The 25515-nt window shown below is 43.1% G+C and overlaps 1 protein-coding gene and 1 long non-coding RNA gene across 10 annotated transcripts in view; one reads left to right on the top strand and one right to left on the bottom strand.

The window, feature by feature from the left end:
• The window catches only part of ARHGAP6 (Rho GTPase activating protein 6), a 330561-nt gene extending 320669 nt beyond the window's left edge, over positions 1–9892 (top strand). For 4 of the 6 annotated variants that reach the window (XM_068268347.1, XM_068268345.1, XM_068268344.1 and 1 more), the window contains one exon: positions 743–9892. In XM_068268347.1, coding sequence (XP_068124448.1) covers positions 743–1428 — 686 coding nt within the window. In that variant the 3' untranslated portion in view covers positions 1429–9892. The remainder of the gene's footprint in view (positions 1–742) is intronic. The other 2 variants (XM_068268349.1, XM_068268348.1) reach the window with 1 other exon arrangement.
• The window catches only part of LOC137546205 (uncharacterized), a 40733-nt gene that overhangs the window by 12384 nt on the left and 2834 nt on the right, over positions 1–25515 (bottom strand). For 2 of the 4 annotated variants that reach the window (XR_011026196.1, XR_011026199.1), the window contains exon 1: positions 3808–3925. This is a non-coding gene — a long non-coding RNA (uncharacterized lncRNA). Of the gene's footprint in view, positions 1–3807; positions 3926–14242; positions 14290–25515 lie in introns of those variants that run through there. The other 2 variants (XR_011026198.1, XR_011026197.1) reach the window with 2 other exon arrangements.

Here is a 25515-nt window from a genome sequence, read left to right as displayed (position 1 = left end):
GGGGCACCTGTCTAATCTAGCCTATACTAGGGGGCACCTACCTAATCTAACCTATACTGAGAGGCACCTACCTATCTAACCTAGGGGGGGGGCGCAATTTTTACACCCTCGCCCTGGGTGCATTTTAGCCTAGAAACTGCACTGGAGGCAGAGCTACAGCCTAAAGCTCTGCCTCATTGTGGAAGTAAAGCCCTGCGAGCCCGGGAGCTTTGCAGGGCTAATCGTCCACTATAAATCAGTCCTCTGCCACGGGGATGCGGCGATTTTACTTAGGCATTAACTCTTAACAAGCTGGTATGAGAAAATAAGGGGAAAAAAAGAGACTTCAGAGTTTCTTTAATCACTTGGGCATAAAGGGAGTTTGTTGATTGCTCTGTCAGTTGAAGCCATAAAAAAGAAAATAGACCAATCAAATTCTGTCAGGGTTGAATTCAACTGGTCCATTTTCAAGCTACATAAATTTGCATTGAAAATGTGCATAATCCTGCATAAACTGAGAGCAATTTGCATCGCATTGACCATCCCTGCTGCCAAGTAGGAAATGAGTGGCTATGAACTAGTCGGGTATTTCTTTATTTTGAAACCTTTTTTTTAACTTTTTTTTTTTTTTTTATTCGTAATTCATAGAACAGAAAAAAAAATTGTTGGCTGCTTATTAATGGGCAGTGCCTTACAACAATATCTTCATTTGGTTGAAATTTTAACTTTACTTTCTTCTAAACTTGTTTCATTTCCTTGACAGGTTCCTACGGGAATATCTTTGAAAGCAGTTCTTTGCATCAAGGACCATTTTCCCTTTCCCAAGGTAATCTAGCACAGAACTGGCCTTCATGTAAAAATTCTTCAGATGAAGTGGACAATGGCAAGCCGAACATGCGAAGGATACATACAACAACTGCCATTTCAGAGTGTAGGCCTCACAATTCCGTGTCGCGTATATGCAGTACTCCTCAGACAGAACCTGCAAAAAGGAGCCTTGAACAGAAGACGAGGCGTGAGCAACACTTTTCTTCAAACAGTTCAGAAGATATTACAGAGGACAATGTAAAAATAACAAACAGACCCCCTCCTTTAAATTTACGTCATACTGATTTCAACAGAAATGAAGCACGGCTCCCTCCACCCTATCCTGGTTCAGTAAAACAAGCTGTCGCACAGCCTATACGATCCCCTGTGTTTTCACCAGAACAAGCTGTGTGGAGGTTACCAAGTTCTGAACCAGTTGTTGGGGCATCCTTAGGAAGGACTTCAACCACTGCTGAACAGTCTGCTCAGAGTAGACAGACTTCACTAAAGAATCCCGCCAACAACCAAAACAGTAAAAACTTGTCCGATCCTGAATGGCAGGAGTGGCAACGAGAAAGATGGCAGATATGGGAACTTCTGTCAGCTGACAATCCAGATACACTACCTGAAACACTAGTATGATACTTCGGCCAGCAATGACATGGACTTTTATTGCCAGGGACTTAAGAAAAAGATGGGATAGTTTAAAAAAGATTTCTTGTTTGTTTGTTTTTATACACATTTTTAATTTTGACTGAAAAACAATCATAGCTGACTTTTTTAAATTAATATTTTAATATCACTGCCAATTATTCAGGACTTTTTTTATATAGTTACAATGTATTTCATCCCGGACTGGGACTACAAGCTGGCCTGAGCAGTTGGTCTATCCCAACAGGCAGGTTAAGGAAGAAACTGAAATTGCTAGTCCAGTCTCAGTTATGCATGTAGTTGACCTGCTTGCCGTTCAAATCATGATGTACTGTGTTGTAAATATGCTATGTAAAAGGTCTATTTTAATGTGGAGGGACAGAAGAATGCACAGGGAGGATGACGTTTATGCTGTTCATAGATATCCATTCCCCAAAGATTATTAGCGACATCTGTGCTGTACTTTTTGGGCACATCTAGAAAAACATGAACAAAATAGCTTTGAATATGCACTTGGTTGGCCTTAATAATCATTCTATCAATGCAAAACATGCACAAGCTGGTTTATGTGCTTCAGTTTAGATTTACGAATAGGAAGTGAAATAATTGCTAATATATGGCTTTGGAAAGGACCAAACTATGACAAAAAAGCCCTATTATGGAATGGTAGTGTAGCTAAAACAGGCTCAGTTTCCATGTTAAATCTTAAGTCCAGGCCAACAGAAGAATAAAAATAATTTTTATATGTAGGTATTCAAATATTAAATTTATTTTAAATACTGCTGGTATATGTACCTAAATTATTCTTTATTAGTAATGTCCTTTATTCTCCTGTGTTGCAAGACTCAGTGGGATAAGGAAGGCCAGCCAAGCTCCACTGTGCGGCCTATTCCTGCCAATCACACAATGGGAGCTTGCTGATAGGAAAGAAGAGGATGAACTGATTAATAACTGCAGCATGATCGTGAAACCCTTGTTAGGGTTGCCTGTGGCCAAGTTACTTGACCACACTGCATTTTCAGAATTCAGGAAAGAAAAGTGAGTTCACCAAGCAGGGTTACCGTTATAATTTAACTGGGCAGTAAGGCAAGTCACATATATATGGATTTAATTTACCTCATGTATTTGGATGTTTGCCTGGAGTTTAGCTTTATACAAAAGTTATTTTAAGTAGGTAAATGTAGCTCATGTACATCTGAAGGATTCAGGCAGTGATCCTGCATACACCCTTTCAGTACTGCACTGCGCTGCTGCATGACACATGCCGGTCTGCGGAGCACTGCTGTGGTTAAGCATAGTTATAGGCACCATATATATATAGATATGCATATAGATATATATATATTTATCGTGAGAAGTTTTCTGTTTTGTTTTTACAATGAACTGGAATCACTTTAGTTTTCAATTTGGCAGGTCAATGGAATGGATATAACATATCTTGCATGTACACTCTGAACACCCAGAACATTGACAGCACCTGCCTAGTATTGCTTCCCACCCTTGTGACAACAAAACGGCTCTGAACCATTGAGGCATAAGCTACAAAATCTCAGAAAACCTTATGTCCTGTGTTACATGGCACCAAGATGTCCTCAGCAGATCCTTCTTCTTTTTTTGCACATACTGTATTTGGCTATACTGACATTTGGCGAATTTGGAGACCAAATAATATGCAGTTAAGCAGACCATCTTCTTCCCCCTGCACCGTGGTCTAGTTCTGAGATACTCATGCCCATTGTAGGCATTTTTTGGCGGGAGACAAGGGTCAACTTTGGGCACTGACTACTCAGTTACACAGTCCCATATGCAGCAGGCTGTGATGCACTGTATGTCCTGCCACACTGGTGTAACTATCTCCCCCCAGAGGAAGGGAGGAAACTGGAAGGGGCCCGGTAGGCAGTCCTATGCAGAGCATTCAGTGCAGCAGAAACGTATACATTACCTGCTCCCGGGGCAGATGTCTCCTCCACTCCTTCGTTAGTTTTCAATTGCTGTGCACTGCATGAAGCCAGCCAGTCACCATGCGAGGACTGAAGCCGCATGGTGAATGGCTGGCTGCAGGACACTTGAAAACCAAACCAGCAATTGCATAGGGGAGACACATGCGACAGAAGCAGGTAATGTATATGCCTCTGCTGTGCTGAATATGCTGAATAGCAATGTACAGGACTCCCCTCCCCCCCCCCCCCCCCCCCGGCTCCCATACCAGACAGGCTAACCTTCATCCCCCTGCATGGTTCTGTTGCCAGATGTCCTTTCTTGGACCATTGTTGGTAGGTGCCAACTACTGCATCATGAAAAAAACACACAAGACCTTTCCTTTTGAAAAAAAAAAAATGGCCTTTTTCAAAGTAAGATTTTCAGGCTTACCTATTTTTACTTGCTGCCCGATTTACCCAATCTCTTAACAGGTGCTTTTGCAATGAGTCCATGCTACCAACATCACCACCTAGTGTTGTGGCTGGTCAGTGTGTATATGTCTGTGCCTATATATAAAAGAACAAGTTTGAGTTACCCTGTATACACAGTGATTGCATGATATTGTAGTAAGTCTGGTTATACATAGTAATTATTATGGATACAATCATAAAAGAGATGCTTCTTATGCAAAATGCTGCTCTGATTTACAAGTCATTTGTCACACAGAAACTGTCTCTCATCTGACGATATTACTGCACTCTAACTGCCTCTTTCCAGCAATATGCCTATACAATACAGAAAGGAGTACATAAAACTGCAATATTTTCTTTCCTTCTAAAGAATATCTTAACTGAAATTGCAAAATTCCCCAAAACAATCTAATTAGGAAAGTATATTTTAGAGACGTATAGATGTGATAGGTACAGCAAAACATCATGCACATACGTCATGCACAGTATAGATATGGCGGTAAAACCCTGTATAAAGACTTCACTTGCAGAATGCATTTATTCTTTTTAAATTTGACATATGTAATATACTAGGTATTTTTATGTTGTTGTATCATGTAAATATATACATTGTGTACATATCTGTCTTTTTGCACATACAGTATAACACAGTATTATGCAGGTACTTTATTCCAGTTTATGAAATATTCAGCATTAATCAAAGGGTTCAAAGGAATCCTGGTGCAGGGTCATTACAGTCTGCTGTTGCTCTTCCTTTTCCTCCACAGCTAAGTTTAAGGATGTGTACACACACATCAGTTTTGATTAGCCAGTCTTTGACCAATCAACATTTGATGTGTGTATGAACCCTAAAGGTTCGTTTCCACTAGGGGAGATTCACAGTGTTTCCCCATACGCAAATTCGGACAGGGAAATGGAGCCTATCGCAATCAATAGGCTGCCTCCAAATTTCACTTGCCAAGAAAAAAGCGGATGGTAGGGAACAAAATTTTAATCCTCATAGCCACCCCATGCACGGCTATCAGGATTTGGATGCATATTTGTGTCAAAACAAGTCCCGGCGGAGATGCACAGTGGTACAAGTGGAAACAAGCCCTTAGAATAATAACTCTGCCAACCATGTTCTTTATAAAGGTGCCCATTAACGGTGCAATTTTTCACTAAATGTGATCTTTCAATGCCTTTTGAACGATTGCAACTAATCGGAAGGCAATTTTTGATTGTTCACATTTACCAAACTATTCTTTTTTTAAATTCGATCATAAAATCCAACTTTTGTATTGATTTTATCTTATTTAGCATTCAACAAAAGAATTGTTCCTTATCGATTCATAATGGCACATTTTTTTATACAATTCGATCGTAAAAATTGCATCAAAACATCGCATTTGGTGAAAAAAATTGTACCATTAATGGGCACCTTTATTTAGATAGATTTACGGTATGGAAACCCAAACAAAGCACAGACTAAATGCAGATAAATATATAATACTTTGTCCCAGTATTAAGCTAATATGCAAACATGTTGTGCCATCACCTGTTACACATAAGGACTTTTTTTTTTTTTCCCGCAGTGTTGTGGTTGTGGTTTATGAATTTACTATAAATAAGTACGATTTCTCACACTTTTCAAAATGAGGTTAACAATTTTGTTGCCATAATGTCTCTACAGTACTCTACAAACCAGTTTCTACAGTCAGGGACAGATTTATGAAAGCCAGTGCAAGGAGAATTGAAGCAAATCTGGTGCAAAAGTGGAGAATTGCTCAGAATGACCAGTCAGAATTCTTGTTCTAGAAACCTAATCTATTTTTGTACCAGTTCTGCTCCAGTTTTCCATGTTAGGCTTTGATAAGTCTGTCCCATTTGGAGTTTCTAGTAAATTATATTCAAGTAGGCCCCAATGTTATGCTGGATACACACCATGCGTTTCCGCGTTCGATGTGTCCGTTGATAGGCATCGATTCGATTATTTCTGACATGTCCGATTCACGTTTCGATGGATCGTTAAGTCGATTTGCCATACTTTACATGGCAATCGACCTAAAAATCATCGAAATGCGCTCGTAAATAATCGAATAGATGCTTATGAACGAACGCATTCGACGCGGAAACGCATGGTGTGTATCCAGCATTAGGGTAAGACCATCCTGCTTTCCAGTCACTCCTAATGCATGTGATGAAGGGGGATGTTATTAAGCTCTATATTAATTGTTAATTCCTCCACTGACCTAATCTTGTGTCACTGTAACAATCTCTCTAAAGGCAAGTTTGTTGGTAGCAATGGCCTGCAGCATTTTGAGGTTAGTTAAAGAGAATCTGTACTCTAATATTCTTACACTAAAAAGCATACCATTCTATTCATTATTTTCTCCTGTGCCCCTCTGTGCTGTTTCTGCCACTCTCTGCTGCAATCCTGGCTTGTAATTAACAGTTTTAGGCAGTGTTTACAAACAAACTAACCATCTTGTAATAGGCTCAGCTAAGCATAGTGTGTGAGTCATTCAGAGTGTGCAGGGGGCCTGCAGAGGGTGTGTATCGCTTCTACCAATCACAAGCAGCCCTGCACATTCCACACAATCAAGCCTTAGCCCGACAGACACGACAGAGGAAAGATACATTGATTTATTACAGAGACAGTGCAATTAGGAAAGACTGCAGTAAGCCAGAGCAGATTAGAACAGCCATAGGAACTTATAGGATAGAAGAACTAAGGCTGAAAAAATTGTTACAGAGTCTCTTTAAAGCAGCTAGTCACATCATCTAGCAGCCAAGGCAGGTAATTTGGGGCTTTGCGGTGCCTGGTAAAATAGGCGCTGCCATAGACTACAGCACTAATTACATCTACAGTGGCACCCGGTATATAATTTAGGTGCTGGATGTAGCCGAAGCACAAACTAGCATGAAGAAGACAATGGGTAGTGTTGTCCTAGGGTCCACAGTAAGGCTAGTTTTAGGATTAGCATAGAGGGAGAGCTAGTGTTAAGAGGTGGAAGCCCTTAGTAGAATATCAGCTGTATTGATGCTTTTCTACTAGCGGCTTAATCAGGTGCCCACATTTACCCGACACCCATTTTGTATATGTATGCACTAGCAACTGGTAGACACAGTGACTGACTGCTGCAACTGAAGTGTACCAAAATTCAATCATCTGTTTCCATCACAAAGGGAATTTTACAGATATCTTTTGTTTGTATAATTCATGCTGTTTTTAATAGATCATCTTTTTCAGTGTCAACTATGCCTGTGAAGAACTGTGAAAGTCGACAGCCCTGACTCTCTGCTTGACCTTGATGTGTGTCTGTAGGGTCAATATTTACATTTCACTTGGGAGCTTACAGACAAATCTAAACATTTAGGGCCCGTTTCCACTGTAGCGTTACGAAATCGCCGGCGAATCACCGCAGGCAAATCGCATGCGGGTGCGATTCCGCATGCGTTTTTTGCCGCGATTTCGCATGCGATTTCGCATAGGTAAGGCTGTATGCGATTTTAACCATGTCACTGCCTGTGTGAATTAACATGGGTACCTATGCGAAATCGCATGCGAAATCGCGGCAAAAAACGCATGGGGAAAACGCATGCGATTTCCCTATTAAATACATTGTGTGCGATTCGCCTGCATTCCACACGCAGGCGAATTCTAAGGCCCCTACCCTGCAGATTTTTTCTGCACAGAAAAACGTGCGGGGAAACGCACAAGTGGAAACAGTCCCATCCACTTCTACTGACTGTGCGGATCCGCATGCGTTGCCCGCATGCGGATTCCCGATAGTGGAAACGGGCCCTTAGGGCTCAATTCACTGAGGGCGCTTTCACACTAGAGCCCTTTTTCAGCGTTTCAACGCAAAGTCGAAACTTTGCATTGACCAAGGTAAAATGAAAGTCCATAGACTTTCATTTTACCTTTCACACCCGACGCTGCGTTTCGATGCGTTGCTGTACGACGATTGCGGGAGCATTTTAACATCGGGAATCGGCGTTTCCCCGTTGGGTTAATTAGTTATTACTGCCGCTACTCAGCGTTGCACCTCAGATTCCCAACGACACGCCGCAGGCTATCAACGCGTGCAGGAGAACGGCTTCTGCACACGTTGTGTAATGTGAAAGAGGCCTAAGCATTACCACATGAGGTAAAGTAGAAAACAACTGATTTTACATTTTGTCAAATGTCAATTCACAAAGGCCTTTACTGCATGGAGAACAAAAATTGCAGACTAGTGAGGTCAATTATCAAACTTGTGAGGTAAATATCTCTTAAATGTCAGTTTACATTCACATCGCAGTAAAATGAGTAAGATGTATGTTATTTTATCTACAGCCTGGAGCTGTCTGAAAGTTAACAATCAGCCATTCGGAAGGTTACAGAAAGGTGTTGAGAGAAGGGGAAACAGAGTGTAAAGAAAAGAGCAACGTTTATTAAATTATTCAGGAAACTTAGAAAGTTAATGAAAACCTTTTTTCCCTAATTTCACATGTTCCAAAAACACAAATCTTCAATATTACTGTGTAGTAATAAAAAAGTTACTAAGATGCCAATGGTTTTCAGCTGATACAAATTTTATATTAATTTTATGCAGCTTGGACCTGCTCTGCACTTGTCAGTACAATAAAAAATGCTTTTTGTACCAGATTTGGCTTCCATTTTCCATGCACTGCATTAGTCCATCATATTCAGCATAAGTTTTTAAAATGCCAAATTATATACTGATGGCGTACTGGTAAGGTTGTTGATGTAGGATAAGCGCACTCTGACCAGATTTGGATCCTGGTTTAACCCAGTTTGTAAAACCGTAAAGAGTCTTTGGACAAGTCTCCCTAATGATCCTGGTCGCCTGTGGCTGTAACGCTGAAGGGCTTAGTCTGCCAGGAGAAAAGCACAATATAAATGTTCTATGTCTATGATTCATCAAAATATTGAATGACATGCCATGAGTTCAAAAAATCTTTGTGAATTTCATAAAGTTGTTTGATAATTTACCACATCCATCACCACATTAGTGAATACTCCCCAAAAATGTTTTTACTGCCTCACAGGACATTTTTGCCAAGCTGGTCTTAGTGAATTAAGCCTATCTGGATGAAGTGTCAAAAGGGTTTGTTCACGCATACTGCAGTAGGCGTGCACCACATATTCAATATTGCATTTGTACCATGGTGGAAAGACCACAATGCAATGTAGGCACGATTTAAATGCGGCAAAAACATTAACTTCTTGTGTGCTCTAACTCTTAAAAAAAGCAGATCCTGTAGCTCTGTCCCACAAGGTGCAGAAAGTATTGTGCACCTGCACGACCATTTTTTTTAGGTATATAGCATATGTTGAGAATAGATCAGGTGGTGAAACATTTATTGCATGTTTGCAAAAAAAATGCACATATGTAAAAAAAAAAAGAATGCATTAAACGTCATAAATCAGTGTTGTACAAACCTGATTGTTCCATTTCAATCTGTAGAATTTAACTGGCAGTAAGAGTAGATTGCTCTTATTGGTTTGGATTACTTATTAGACTGTCCAAAAATTCTCACCTTTTAATAGGGCAAGAGGCTTTGGAACTGGTTTATCAAAACTGGTGCAAAAGTGGAGCAGATGCCTAAACAAGAGTTAGTTTCTGTGAGGACCTGCTCCGCCTCTGAAACAGGTTTTCTGTACTTTTCCTTGCACTGCTTTTGTTAAATCTGCCCCACTGTATTCTCAGTGCCCTGGACAAATCCAGTGACTGGCCTCAAACCATTTATGCCACTATCTACCAATTTTTGTGACATGCCAATGCTATTAACCTCCCTGGCGGCATGATAAATGCGGCTGCAAGGCCGCGGGAGGGTTTTTTCACTTTTTTTACCTTAGCATGTAGCTAGCCTAGCGCTAGCTACATGCTTCCCCCTCCCTGCGGCGTCCCCCCAGTACGCGCCGATCGCCGCCAGCGCGTATGCCCATCCGGAAATTCCGTTCTGAACGGGATTTCCATGAGGGCTTCCCCTGTTGCCATGGCGACGCGCGCGATGACGTCACCGACGTCTGGACGTCAGAGGGAGTCCCGATCCACCCCTCAGCGCTGCCTGGCACTGATTGGCCAGGCAGCGCACGGGTCTTGGGGGGGGGGGGGGGGGGACCCTCTGATGCGGCGAATCAGCGTGGGGCGGCAGCGATCGTAAGTAACACGCAGCTAGCAAAGTGCTAGCTGCGTGTATAAAAAAAAATTATGCAGATCGGCCCAGCGGGGTCTGAGAAATCCTCCTGAGTGGCTTACCCCGTGTCCAGCACGGGGTTACCGCTAAGGAGGTTAAGCCACATAAAATAATCAGGGTTTGCCATTAATCCAAACAACAAAAAGTTTAAATATTTGTTATGCTGTCCAGGTGCCAGTGTTATCAATATAGTAAATTGCCAGGGACAATGTATTTCTGCAAGGACCAATTGGTAGTTTTATTGCTGTTTTGTAAGGGCCCTGGGAGAGCTCTGAGCCCCAAGATACTGTAATAAGCATACAGAATTTGTGCTTAGCTTCCCGATACGTTTCACTGGCTGTATCTTAGTTATGAACAATATGCTTGCACAGAAAACAGTTTATGCCTGAATTACCTAAAGTTTGTACCTCTATCTTACCCCTATTTAAAGTGTACCTGTGATGGGCGATATAATAAAAATTATACATACCTGGGGCTTCCTCCAGCCCCCTCCAGGCTGATCGCTTACTCAGTGTCGTCCTGCGTTGCCTGAATCCTCAGCAATTCGACCCATAAAGTCCTTCAGTCATGGACAGTCAGAGCATGTGCAGTTCGGCTGTGCGCTACCCCCATCGTGCTCCTGTCCCCGGGAGTGTTCTGCACCTATGCAGAACACTCCCGGCAATGAGAGCATGATGGGAGTGCGTGCGCAGTCAGACCACGCATGTACAGTACTCTCCTGACTGAAGGAATTTGTAGACTAATTGCAGAGGATCCAGGTGGTGCAGGAGGGTGGTGAGGGAGCAATCGGCCTGGAGGGGGCTGGAGGAAGCCTCAGGTATGTATAATGTATTTATAAGAATCCTTTTACACTATATCAGTTGTTTTCAGTTAGAACTGAAAGGACAACTGATTTTAAAGTAATGTCCATATTTTCCTATGGCTCAGTTCACAATGTATGCATTTTAACTGAAAGCTTTTTCACAATGCACTGCTATGGAAAGTTAAAGCATATCAGTTCTTTGGTGTATAATGTAAAAGAGGCCTGAAGTTTAAAGTGATACTTCACCCTTGTTGATTAAAAAGCAATTTCCTCAGTACATTTAGCACTTAATAGCTAATCGCACATGAAGGAGGCAGAAAGTTCCTGAGGCATTAATAGGCAACCTGTACTGTACACAACACCAAAAAGTACAGATTGCACTTATGGCAAATAAAATGATTTTTTTAAATATCCATGCGCTTTAAGACATGCACAGAAGCCTGAAAACTGGGACAAAAAGATATTTTTTCTTAATAACATGAAATTGCAAAATGACTTGTGTACCACTGATGAATGTCACAGCAATGTTATTTACTAAAGGTAGACATTCATTATAAGAGCTTCTGGGGTCCACATTAAACATGCTTGCATCAGTTTCTGGTAGTTGCTTAAAAAAAAGTAGGGTGAGTGACAGGAATACTTGATTGTATGGCAATACCAAAGAATAATTTCATTTGTTGATTCTGTTGTGATCTTAGTCTGTGCTTTAAAGAATGTAAGGACATGGTTGGTTCATTTTAATATTGTATCTATGTCTGTGTGGAAAGACTTATAGCACAACATACATTAGATTTCTCTGTGGAAATTGTGTGACACATTGCTGGGCAGTCTGTGTCAGCAGGGAGCATGACCACATGCATGGAGAGTAAGGGAAAACTTGTACAAAACAGGTGTCATAATTATGCTACTATTTAAATATATATATCTGTTATTCCGCCACTGTGCATAAGAGAATTCATGATGGGCACAAGCTACTACGCTATCCACTTTACCTTAAAAGATACAACATGCTTAATAAAGAAGAGTAATATGTATAAAGTGTTTTGAGTGTTACATTCTTTGTCCAAGATGTGTATTTCAGGCAGCTTGTATGGTTGTTTTTTGCTTTATGGCTCATTTAATAAATGCTGGCATACAACAATACAAATGCATTTCTCATGGATATAACTTACTAAAAAAATCAAACAAAACACACCTCTTTCCTTTTAGAATATATGAAGAAAAAATGGTCACATAAAAACAAAAAGGCTTTAGTTGGACCTGCCTGCATCTCAACAGATACTGGAGCAAAACTACAGATTTCTATCTTCTAGCAGTTTACTATACCCCAAAACCCCAGCAAACATTTCTCCGAGAGAAAGTAGGAGCTCCTTGGCAAATCTCAAAATAAACTTGTCTCCCTGGTCTTCACAGCCACCATGACCATAGCAAAGAATTGGAAGAAACTGTCTGCAGACATCGTCAAATTAACACTAAAATAAACTTCTTTATAATAAACATAAATTAACCAATATTCTGAAATACTCTCATGATAAATGGGCAGTACAGCATGACTGGGGATGACAGAAGAAAGAGACTGGGCCGGCCAGCGGAGATTCGGAGCAGCCTGGCCTGCCTCTGCCTGTCAATTTTTTAGCGTATGAATGAAATCTCCCCAGGAGACTTGGGCGCAGGATACAGCCGATATACAGCTCACTCTGCTCCTGCACCAGTCCCAATGGCTTTAATTACTATTCCCCCTCCAGGTCCACGTGGATGGTGGGGAATGATGTAATTTAGCTGCCAGCTATTGCTGGTGGCCGAATTATAGTGTTTTAAAAGTAACTTCAGCTCTGTCTTCTGACGGGACAAAAGTTACTCAGTGTGCACTGCTATAGCCATAATTCCTATTATGGTCTATGGTGACGTCCAAGTCTCCTGCGCTGCAATCGACGTGTTTGCATTTTTTATTACACAATATTAAAATATCAAAAATAAATACCCTGCCAGTGGGGAGGAACTGATTATCACTTGACGTAGGTCAGGTGACGATTGGGTTTATATTCTACAGCAAAGTCCCTGTTATCCAGAATTCAGGCAACCGGAAGTCTCAAATAAACAGCATGTCTGTAGGCTAACGGGGACCTCTTTTGGGGGGCTTTCTGAGGGGCTGGCAGGCTTAAAACTATTTACAGAAACTTCAGTGATGTAGGTCAGTTTCCCTGATCCTCCTTGCGGGCTCCTAGCAGTGTCTTGAGTCAAAACCCTGTAACAAGCATATGTATAATCGAGTAAAACCTGAGCCAGCTAAGTCAGAGTACCTGATCTGCATGCTTGTTCAGGGTCTATGGCTAAAAATATTAGAAACACAGGATCAAGAGGCCTGCCAGGCAACTGGTATTATTTACAAGGAAATAAATATGGCAGCCTCCATATCCTTCGCTCCTTGGATTCCCTTTAAAGCTAGACTGACAGCAGACTTTGCTGTGAGGAAGATTGGTTGTTTGAGTAGCTAAAGGTGGCCATACATCAGACGACTTGGCGGCCCGATCGACTATCCAATTCGATTATTATAATAATTGAATGAAAATTGGTGCCACCAAGTGCAGAATGGAAATTGGTCGTAATCATCTTTCCAGATGGGCGCATATGATCACACTCCCATGCCAGGGTGTCCAAAAAACTGCAACTGTGCATGCGCAGACTGTTTCCTGCCATGGGAGCCTGACTGAGGCTTGTGGCACAGGGCTGTGCATGCTCGGAGGCCCAAAATTGGCTGAGTCACCCAGAATTTGGACAGACACAGCCCTGAAGGGAGAAGAGTGGAAAGACATTGAGGGACCAGGATGACCACAAGGAGCTGGAAGACGAGTGCTGTATAAACCACGCACGAGATTTGGGCACAGCCAGCGCCACGATAGGCTGTAACAGGAATTACGGCTATAGCAGCACTTGGTGACTAATTTGGGCACCATCAAAAGACGGAGCACAAATTGCTACAAAAACTGTGATTTGGCCGCAAGCAGTAGCTGGAAGCCAAATTAAATCTTTCCCCCTCTATCCATGGCGGCCTGGAGGGGGGAATAGGAATTAGCGCCACCGTTTTATAGGTACGCCTGGAAGAAGCCCCAGGTAAGTTGATAACTGGTGATCTTCATGTCATTTTAGGTTCCCTTGAAAGAAAAACCATCATGATTTACTGTAGTAATACATTTTTCAGGATGCCCTGGTTTCAGGATCAGAAACACTTCTTATACAGTATCTATATAAACTATCTATATATTGTTGTATATTGGTATATAACCACAACCTCCTGCTCAGAGAACTCTGGCAAACCAGGTGCTGCTCCAAAGTGATTCACCTTGCCATCATTAAAGATTCCACCATCTGTGATACATTTAAATCGCACCTGAACTTGCTCAATAAATTGGAGTTTTTTACTAACCTGCAGCTTCTTCCAGCCCCATAGTGTGTGAGGTCCCTCAGCATCCTCTTGGTCATAGCCGGCCTTTGACCTGAGCGACTGGAGCGGTCGCTCAGGGCGCCGGCTTCCAAGGGGGCGCCTATAGCTGGTTGCCTATACTGAGGTAACCTACACCTGATTTCCTTTACTGAGGGCACCAACACCTGGCTACCTATACTGGAGGCACCTACACCTGGCTACCTATACTGGAGGCACCTACACCTGGCTACCTATACTGGAGGCATCTACACCTGGCTACCTATACTGGAGGCACCTACACCTGGCTACCTATGGGGACGTTATGGAGACCTTCAACTGACTTCCTATATTGGGGGCACCTATGCTTGTCAACCTATGTTGAGGGCACCTACACATGAGATCCTATACTGGGGGCACCTATACCTGGCTACCTACCTATACTGAGTCTGAGGGCATTTTTTTTGGGGGGGGGGCACTGCAACTATAATGCGTGGTGCAAATTGTCGGTGCTGTGCTATCATTCTAAATGGGGGGGGGGGGCTAACTGTCCCACTGATTGTTTTTATTAATATTTCTGAAAGATTCTAGTCTTCATTTTTAAGTGTATTCAGGATAATGGACTCTTTCCATCCATTCGTGGTTATTATTAGTATTTTTCTGATAGACATATGTGATGTGTCATGGAGATCTGAGCATTTGGCGTGATGTGTCACAACGTCAAAAAGGTTGGGAACCACTGTCCTAGGAGATATCTCAGGAGAAAAAGTGAATTGCATATGGGCGTGTGTGTGTGTGTGTGTGTGTGTGTGTGCGCGCGCGCACACGGGAAGAGGATGAAGGGGGGCACAAAAATCAGGTTTCGCTCAGGGCGCTGTGAAACCTAAGGCCGGCCCTGCTCTTGGTCCTGTCCTTTGCTCTGCTGCCAGCTCCAAAATATCTGCTACTGGAGCTCCACCACATTTTGGCCTTGTCCAAGATAAGTACAATGTTCTGCACTTATGTTATATATACATTTATCACAACATGTAATGTGTATCCTGTTACATGTATTATTCTATAACATGTTTACTTTGTATGATGCATATGCAGTTTTCCGCATTTTTCAGAAACATCCAGTAAATGAGGAAATTGGAACTCTTTATGATGCAAATGGGTATGCTTATATAAGAATATGTGCAATGCGTTCACATGTGCTACAGCATTGTACTATCACAAATGTACATAGTGCATGAACCACAATGGACCAGTAAATTTGTTGTGTGCATAGAACACACAACAATTTTACCATTACTAACATCAGGGGAGCAGTGCGTGCAATGCTATTAATCAGGGCTGGGCCGAGGCGAGAGTGGCTCTAGCCTCAGGGCGCAGTGTACGAGGGGGCTCACAACTCAACTATCATTCCCGTATTGTGTTTGAAGCAGAGATAAATAAGAAAAGGGGATACATGGCAGAGACTGCAAGCCAGATAACTAGAGATTAGGGTGTTGGGGGCCCTGGGGCGCCTCTTAGTCTAATAGCAATCAGTGTGTGACGGCTGGGGTGGCAGGGATGGAGGGACGCACTTTGGTGTCTCAGCCTTGGGTGCTGGAGGACCTTGTCCCGGCTCTGCTATTAATCCAACACCTGTTACCAGGGTAATGTGCGCCTTGCTATGGTTACTGCACAGCAATTTTGCTGGTACCAACCCCAGCAGAGCCACAGGCCCAATGTGAGAGAGACCTTAAAGTACTACCTCTCTTCTGCTGATCAGAAATAGCACTGCCCCTAAATAATAATCCAGCCCAGATTCCTTGTGGCATATGTATTGTAACAAAAATAAGATAAAAGTGTAACAAAATTATAACAGAACATCTTATAAGTGTTGCTATTGGTTGTCTGGGTTTTTCAGTATAGAAACTGTAAACACAAAAAGCCATTGCAAAAACTTTGATTAATAATAATAAAAAAAGTTGTAACCTTCCTTGTTCTATTGTTTTCAGTAAAGTCTACATTTTGTTGTCAGCTTTGTAAAGTAATTGGTATAAAGAGTTTAGCTTCGGCAGCTTCTTTCTGCTGATAGTCTCATTCAAACATCTGTTTACTGTAAAATTTTACAACTAATTATCTAGGTATGGTATGTTGTACCATATTGTGTGTTGCTTTGGGTTTACGGTTTCTGCTCAAGATATTTGAACAAGAAAAAAAAACATTTTTGTTTACGCAAATTGGCCAAAGATGAACTCATCATAAAATAATCCTAAATACTTAAGTGACTGATATTAGGACTTGTATATATGCATGTGTGGCCAGTTTTATGACTTTTTGCAAAATACATGCATGAGGATGCTGTTATCAAAATGAATACCATACAGTGGTTCATTTGAACTTCAATATCACAATCCATTAGATTTCTCAGGGTGAAACTGTCAAATGGAATTCGCATTGCAAAAGTAAAAACATATGATTGACCTTAGATGAAATTGTTTCATCCTAAACTCATCTCCTTTTTGATTGGCTCATTTTTGTCATTTTAAAGGAAGCATATGAACAATTCTCCAGTTTGTCTTTGTAGAGTATACTCAAGCAAGATGCCATGGTATACAGGGAAAGGAGAGTTACTATAATTTATTTGTGATGTGGCTTTAATAATAATTCTAGTAATTGTATAGCGCCTTTCTCCTGTCGGACTCAAAGCGCTTGCGAGGCTGAGGCAGCCATTGGAGCGCACTAAGTAGGCAGTAGCAGTGTTAGGGAGTCTTGCCCAAAGAGCTCCTTACTGAATAGGTGCTGCTTACTGAAGAGGCGGGACTGAGATTTGAATCAAGGTTTGCTTTACATAAACCAACATAAGAGGAAGAAGAATGCAGCCAAAAAGAGGACCAGAGTATGGGCAAAATTCTAACTTCAGAACAGGGAACAGTATGCGGACACATGGGACTTGTGCAAGAACTGAGGGAGAACAATCTGGACGATTTTTAGGACTTTCTCAGGATGTCTGATGCCAACTCCCAGCTTCTAGAAAAATTCAATGTCTCCATAAAGCAAAACGTTGAACTGTGGCATTTGACTGTGGCACAGAGAACTTGGCTGGTAAGCCTGTGCTTCTTTGTGAAAAGCAGGTCGTACGAAGATCTCAAGTTTTCAATAGCTATTTCAACACTTTAATCCTATAACTTCCATCCAACAGTATATACTGGAGCATTGAATGGACTGACAGCAACCCTGAGATTCCTAACCTTTCAACTCCTGGATAGTTTCCCCAATTTCTTTATGCCTCAGAGGAAACCTGTACTTACCTGGCCCTAGCAAGCTTACAATCTAGAGCAGGGGTAGGGAACCTATGGCTCGGGAGCCAGATGTGGCTCTTGATGGCTACATCTGGCTCACAGACAAATCAGTAGGGCTTGATTCACTAAGCTACACTGTTCAAACAGCGCAGCTTAGTGTGGCAGTGCAAGTAAAATTTTCAAAGTAGACACGCTAGTGCAGTAGCATACAGTACTAACTTACTCACACTCCCCCAAAACGAGCAGCTGCTCCAATTGTCCCACTCTGGACCCTGTAAAGTTCATTGACTTTGTAGGACAAGATACCCGCACTTTGACTGGCCCAATAGGCTGCCTGTCACTAGACAGCCTATTGGGCCAAAATGCGGGGATCCGTCCTACACAGTGAATCAACCCCCAAGTCAGATAGCTACCGTAATTGAACAAGCTGTTAGTCAGCATTTCTCCTGTCTAGCTCTTTGGGAAATTGCTGATGTTCTTGAAACCCAAGAGAAGCTGAAGACGTGTTTGACACTTTCGCTGCCCAGCTGATCTACTTTATGCACATCACCATGGCAACAGAGACAGCCTTCTGCTGCGCATGCGCACTGTGTCAGTTAGAAACATATTGTATGGCTCTCACAGAATTACATTTTAGAATATGTGGTGTTTATGGCTCTCTCAGCCAAAAAGGTTCCTGACCCCTGATCTAGAGGGTAATGGGATGGAAACAATAGGTGAGGAGCAGAAGAGTTTATCGGATGAGGTTGAGTCTCAAATTCTATCTATAACAAATTATAATGCCTTGATTCAACTTCTGTTCCTCAATTTTACATGTTTTAATCTCAGTTCCTCCCGACCCACTGCACCTTGTAATTACTCGCTTGTTTTTTCCGCTATCTCATTGTTATAACAACACTCAGTTGCCCCTGACAATAACCCTCACTTGGCCCTTTAACCCCCAACCCTTTACCTACTTACTACTGTAGTACACACCTCCCTCTCCACCCTATTGCCTTACATTATAGAACACACACCCCCTTTCCTCGCACCTCCCATACTCCCTTCTCTCCCTCCCCTATGAACACTTATCACATATAAATACTTTGCATTATTAATCACTGCACTATGGGCATACAGTGGCTTGCAAAAGTATTCGGCCCCCTTGCCATTTTCCACATTTTGTCACATTACTGCCACAAACATGAATCAATGTTATTGGAATTCCACATGAAAGACCAATACAAAGTGGTGTACACGTGAGAAGTGGAACGAAAATCATACACTATTCCAAACATTTTTTACAAATCAATAACTGCAAAGTGGGGTGTGCGTAATTATTCAGCCCCCTCAGTCAATACTTTGTAGAACCACATTTTGCTGCAATTACAGCTGCCACTTTTAGAGTATGTCTCTACCAGCTTTGCACATCTAGAGACTGAAATCCTTACCCATTCTTCTTTGCAGAAACAGCTCCTGCTCAGTCAGATTAGATGGACAGCGTTTGTGAACAGCAGTTTTCAGATCTTGCCACAGATTATCGATTGGATTTAGATCTGGACTTTGACTGGGCCATTCTAACACATGGATATGTTTTGTTGTAAACCATTCCATTGTTGCCCTGGCTTTATGTTTAGGGTTGTTGTCCTGCTGGAAGGTGAACCTCCGCCCCAGTCTCAAGTCTTTTGCAGACTCCAAGAGGTTTTCTTCCAAGATTGCCCTGTATTTGGCTCCATACATCTCCCCATCAACTCTGACCAGCTTCCCTGTCCCTGCTGAAGAGAAGCACCCCTAGAGAATAATGCTGGCACCACCATATTTGACAGTGGGGATGGTGTGTTCTGAGTGATGTGCAGTGTTAGTTTACCGCCACACATAGCGTTTTGCATTTTGGCCCAAAAGTTCCATTTTGGTCTCATCTGACCAGACCACCTTCTTCCACATGGTTGCTGTGTCCCCCACATGGCTTGTGGCAAACTGCAAATGGGATTTCCTATGCTTTTCTGTTCACAATGGCTTTCTTCTTGCCACTCTTCCATAAAGGCCAACTTTGTGCAGTGCACAACTAATAGTTGTCCTATGGACAGATTCCGCCACCTGAACTGTAGATGTCTGCAGCTCATTCAGAGTCACCATGGGCCTCTTTACTGCATTTCTGATCAGTGTTCTCCTTGTTCGGCCTGTGAGTTTAGGTGGACGGCCTTGTCTTGGTAGGTTTACAGTTGTGCCATAGGCCTTCCATTTCTGAATAATCGCTTGAACAGTGCTCCGAGGGATGTTCAAGGCTTTGGAAATCTTTTTGTAGCCTAAGCCTGCTTTAAATTTCTCAATAACTTTATCCCTGACCTGTCTGGTGTGTTCTTTGGACTTGAAGGTGTTGTTGCTCCCAAGATTCTCTTAGACAACCTCTGAGGCCATCACAGAGCAGCTGTATTTGTACTGACATTAGATTACACACAGGCGCACTCTATTTAGTCATTAGCACTCATCAGGCAATGTCTATGGGCAACTGACTGCTCTAAGACCAAAGGGGGCTGAATAATTACACACACCCCACTTTGCAGTTATTGATTTGTAATAAAAATGTTTGGAATCATGTAAGATTTTTGTTCCACTTCTCACGTGTACACCACTATGTATTGGTCTTTCACGTGGAATTCCAATAAAATTGATTCATGTTTGTGGCAGTAATGTGACAAAATGTGGAAAACTTCAAGGGGACAAATACTTTTGCAAGCCACTGTACATGTTACTTGAACTGTTATTGAGAACTAATTTTTTATGATGTGTATACATACATTTTGTTCGAACATGCACCAATTTTACCTCTTGTCCCCAGTTGTGTACTCCTACTTAGGGATGATCGGAAAGAGCAAATTCTGTTCCACCAGCGCTGAATTCCATCGCTATGAAAATTCCGCTGGATTTTTACAAAATTCCGCGGAATTCCGGATTCCGGCGGAAAAATTAACCACTTGAGGTCCACAGTCTTTCTACCCCTTAAGGACCAGAGCCCTTTTTCCATTCAGACCACTGCAGCTTTCACGGTTTATTGCTCGGTCATACAACCTACCATCTAAATGAATTTTCCCTCCTTTTCTTGTCACTAATACAGCTTTCTTTTGGTGCTATTTGATTGCTGCTGTGATTTTTAGTTTTTATTGTATTCATCAAAAAAGACATGAATTTTGTCAAAAAAATGATTTTTTTTTTAACTTTGTGCTGACATTTTTCAAATAAAGTAAAATTTCTATATACATTTTTGTCCAAATTTATTCTGCTACATGTCTTTGATTAAAAAAAATCCAATAAGTGTATATTTATTGGTTTGGGTAAAAGTTATAGCGTTTACAAACTATGGTGCCAAAAGTGAATTTTCCTACTTTGAAGCATCTCTGACTTTTCTGAACACCTGTCAGGTTTCATGGGGTGCTAAAATTCCAGGATAGTATAAATACCCCCCAAATGATCCCATTTTGGAAAGAAGACATCCCAAAGTATTCACTAAGAGGCATGGTGAGTTCATAGAAGATTTTATTTTTTGTCATAAGTTAGCGGAAAATTACACTTTGAAACAAAAATAAAACAAAAAGAAAAGATTCCATTTCTGCTAACTTGTGACAAAAAAAAAAGAAATCTGCCACGGACTCACCATGCCCCTCTCTGAATACCTTGGGGTGTCTACTTTCCAAAATGGGGTCATTTGTGGGGTGTTTACTGTCCTGGCATTTTGGGGGTTCTAAATTGTAAGCACCCCTGTAAAGCCTAAAGGTGCTCATAGGACGTTGGGCCCTTTAGCGCACCTAGGCTGCAAAAAGGGGTCACACATGTGGTATCGCTGTACTAGAGAAATAGTATAATGTGTTTTGGTGTGTATTTTTACACATACCCATGCTGGGTGGGAGAAATATCTCTGTAAATTACAATTTTTTTTATTTTTTTTTTACACACAATTGTCCATTTACAGAGAGATTTCTCCCACCCAGCATGGGCATGTGTAAAAATACACCCCAACATTATACTACTTCTCCTGAGTACGGCGATACCACATGTGTAACACTTTTTTGTAGCCTGGGTGCGCTAAGGGGCCCAACGTCCTATGAGTACCTTTAGGATTTCACAGGTCATTTTGAGGCATTTGGTTTCTAGACTACTCCTCATGCTTTAGGGCCCCTAAAATGCCAGGGCAGTATAGGAACCCCACAAATCACCCCATTTTAGAAAGAAGACACCCCAAGGTATTCCGTTAGTTGTATTATGGTGAGTTCATAGAAGATTTTATTTCTTGTCACAAGTTAGCGGAAATTGATTTTTATTTTATTTTATTTTTTCACAAAGTGTCATTTTCCACTAACTTGTGACAAAAAAATAAAATCTTCTATGAACTCATCATACACATAACGGAATACCTTGGGGTGTCCTCTTTCTAAAATGGGGTCACTTGGTGGGGTTCCTATACTGCCCTGGCATTTTAGGGGCCCAAAACCGTGAGGAGTAGTCTGGAAACCAAATGCCTCAAAATGCCTGTTCAGGGGTATAAGCATCTGCAAATTTTGATGACAGGTGGCCTATGAGGGGCCGAATTTTGTGGAACTGGTCGTAAGCAGGGTGGCCTCTTAGATGACAGGTTGTATTGGCACTGAAGTGCAGGAAGCGCAGGATGTTCTCAAGTCGTGACCTGGACATGGCAGCAGAGAACATGGGCATGTGATGTATTGGGTGCGTAGACCAATAAGACCGCAATACATTCTTTTTGACTAGACCCATGTTAAGGGGAAGGCCCCAAAAAATGTTATGTTCGGAAACTTGGAGTGGCTTCCACCGAAAAGGCTGTGCATGGTAGCTTCTTGGATTGGCGGTTGCGTATTGTGTGGCATAACGGTTGGTCTCAGCGACAATTAAGTCGTAGAGACCAGCAGTGATCAGAAAAAAAAATTCTGTCACTGCGGTGGGGTGGGTGAGGGTTTGGCCGGGTGATCAGAAGCCCGCAGGGGGCAGATTATGGCCTGATCTGATGGATAGGAGTGCTAGAGGGTGACAGGAGGTGATTGATGGGTGTCTCAGGGCGTGATTAGAGGGGAGAATAGATGCAATCAATGCACTGGGGAGGTGATCGGAAGGGGGTCTGCGGGGGATCTGAGGGTTTGGCTGAGTGATCAGGAGCCCACACGGGGCAAATTAGGGCCTGATCTGATGGGTAGGTGTGCTAGGGGGTGACAGGTGGTGACAGGAGGTGATTGATGGGTGTCTCAAGGTGTGATTAGAGAGGGGAATAGATGCAAGCAATGCACTGGGGAGGTGATCGGGGGGAGGGGGGGGGTCTGAGGGCGAACCGAGGGTGTGGGCGGGTGATTGGGTGCCCGCAAAGGGGCAGAGGAGGGTCTGATGTGATGGGTATGATGGGTAGCAGTGACAGGGGGTTATTGATGGGTGATTGATAAGTGATTAGAGGGGAGAACAGATGTAAATAATGCACTGGAGAGGTGTTCAGTTGGGGTCTGAGGGTGATCTGAGGGTGTGGGCGGGTGTTTGGGTGCCCGCAAGGGGCAGTTTAGGGTCTGATCTGATGGGTAGCAGTGACAGGGGGTGACGGGGTGATTGATAGGTGATCAGGGTGTGAATAGAGGGGAGAATAGATGCAAGAAATACACTGGCAAGGTGATCAGGGCTGGGATCTGAGGGCGTTCTGAGGGTGTGGGCGGGTGATTGGGTGCCTGCAAGGGGCAGATTAGGGCCTGATCTGATGGGTAGCAGTGACAATTAGTGACGGGGTGATTGATGGGTGTTTAGTGGGTGATTAGAGGGAAGAACAGATGTAAACAATGCACTTAGGAGGCGATCTGAGGGCGGTCTGCGGGTGATCGGAGGGTGCGGGCGGGTGGTCAGGTGCCCGCAAGAGGCAGGTTAGGGTCTTATCTGATAGGTGTTAGTGACAGGGGGTGATTGATGGGTGATTGACAGGTGATCAGTGCGTGATTACAGGGAAGAATAGATGTATACAGTACACAGGGGGGGGGGGGTGTCTAGGGAGGATCGGAGGGTGTGGCGGGGGGTGATCAGGAGCACCCAGGGGGCAGTTTAGGACCTAACCTAAAAAAATAGCGTTGACAGATAGTGACAGGGAGTGATTGATGGGTAATTAGAGGGGAGAACAGATGTAAACAATGAACTTCGGAGGCGTTCCGAGGACGGGTGTGCGGGCGATCTGAGGGTGTGGGGGGTGATCAGGTGCCTCAAGGGGCAGGTTAGGGTCTAATCTGATGGGTGTTAGTGACAGGGGGTGATTGACAGGTGATCAATGAGTGATTACAGGGAAGAATAGATGTATACAATACACGGGGGGAGGGGGGGCCTGGTCTGGGGAGGATCTGAGTGTGTGTGTGGGGGGGGTGAATTAGCTCCCAGGGGGCAGATTAGGACCTAATAAAAAAAATAGCATTGACAGATAGTGACAGGGAGTGATTGATGGGTGATTGGGTGCAAACAGGGGTATGGGGGGTGGGCAGGGGGGGGGGGGTCTGAGGAGTGCTGTGGGCGATCAGAGGGAAGGGGGGGAAGATCAGTGTGTTTGGGTGCACATAGGGAGGGCTGCAGCCCGCCCTGGTGGTCCCTCGATCACTGGGACCACCAGGGCAGGAGGCAGCCTGTATAATACGCTTTGTATACAATACAAAGCGTATTATACTTTGTATTGCGGCAGATCGGGGGTTAACAACCCGCCGGCGTTTCCGTACGGCCGGCGCTACAGATCCCCGGCACTACAGAGCAGAACGACCCACCGCCAATCGGCGTATTGCGGTCGTTTGCGGGCCACTTTGCCGCCGCCCATCGGCTGTGGCGGTCGGCAAGTGGTTAAAATAATCGCAAATGGAACCTTGTTTATACTAAATGGTAGCCCATAGACCCTATTGACTATTCCCTTAAGCCTTTTTCTCCTCCCTTCCTTCCCTCCTCCCTTCCTCCTGTCTCCTGGAGGGAGGAGGGTCTTGTTTTCCAGGAAATTGTAGGATTTTAGAAGCCAGCTTACATACATTGGCCGGGAATCAAACCCAGGTCTAGTGCTTGGTAGGCAGCTCTCCTCACCACTATACCACTACATGCTGAAGCCAGTCTAGCATGTACCAATATGATATATCCAAGAGAAAAATTAGCTTGCTTAGGGATTTGTAGGATTTCAAAAGCCAGCTTACATACATTGGCCAGGAATCAAACCCAGGCCTACTGCTCTGTAGACTGCTATCCTAACCATTATACCACCAACACAACACAACGCTACATGCTGAAGCCAGCCTAACATGTACCATTGTGATATATCCAAGAGAAAAATGAGCTTGCCCAGGGATTTGTTTTAAGAGGTTTGAAGATTACCAGGCATAGAGCATGATGGACAGGCTGTGGGAAAGACTTTCAAAGGAAAGATGACACTCGTGAAAAGTCTTGAATCAGAGAGTGAGATGAGGTGACCAAGCTGGATGACAAGAGGGTCTTGTAGGATGAGCGAAGGGTGTGGGAGAGATAGTATTTAGAGATTAATGAAGAAATGTATGAAGGGGACAGCTTATCTAAAGATTTGTACGACAGTGTTAGGAGTTTGAACTGGATCTTCTTGGTAATTGGCGGCACCGCACTGGGGTTAACTGTAGCACAGGCCGAAGATGGCAATTACTGTGCCCCCTCTGGCCACCCATTGATATGCATAGCAACAAAGGGACACATGATGGAGAATTTACTCACCTGTCAGCAACAAGATCTTACTTCAGATGTGTCCAGTCTCCATTGACATCTCTCATTGACCCATATGCAATTCACTTTTTCACCTGAGTTATCTTCAAGGTGATATTTTTAAATTTGTCGATAAAATACTTTTTAAAGAGACTCTGAAACTCCACAATCCCGCGGCTGAATGGGGGTCCCTTACCCCCCTCAAATCCCCCCCTGCAAAATCAACGACCAACTTGGTCGTAGATTTTGCTGCTGTTGAGGCAGGGCTAACGGCTGCAGCCCTGCCTCTCAGCGCCGTCTATCAGC

This window comes from Hyperolius riggenbachi, chromosome 2 (genome assembly GCF_040937935.1).
Source record: "Hyperolius riggenbachi isolate aHypRig1 chromosome 2, aHypRig1.pri, whole genome shotgun sequence".
NCBI classification, from domain to species: Eukaryota; Metazoa; Chordata; class Amphibia; order Anura; family Hyperoliidae; genus Hyperolius; species Hyperolius riggenbachi.
The sequence above is the reverse complement of the archived record's forward strand: the minus strand, read 5'-3'. Positions and strand labels throughout refer to the sequence as shown.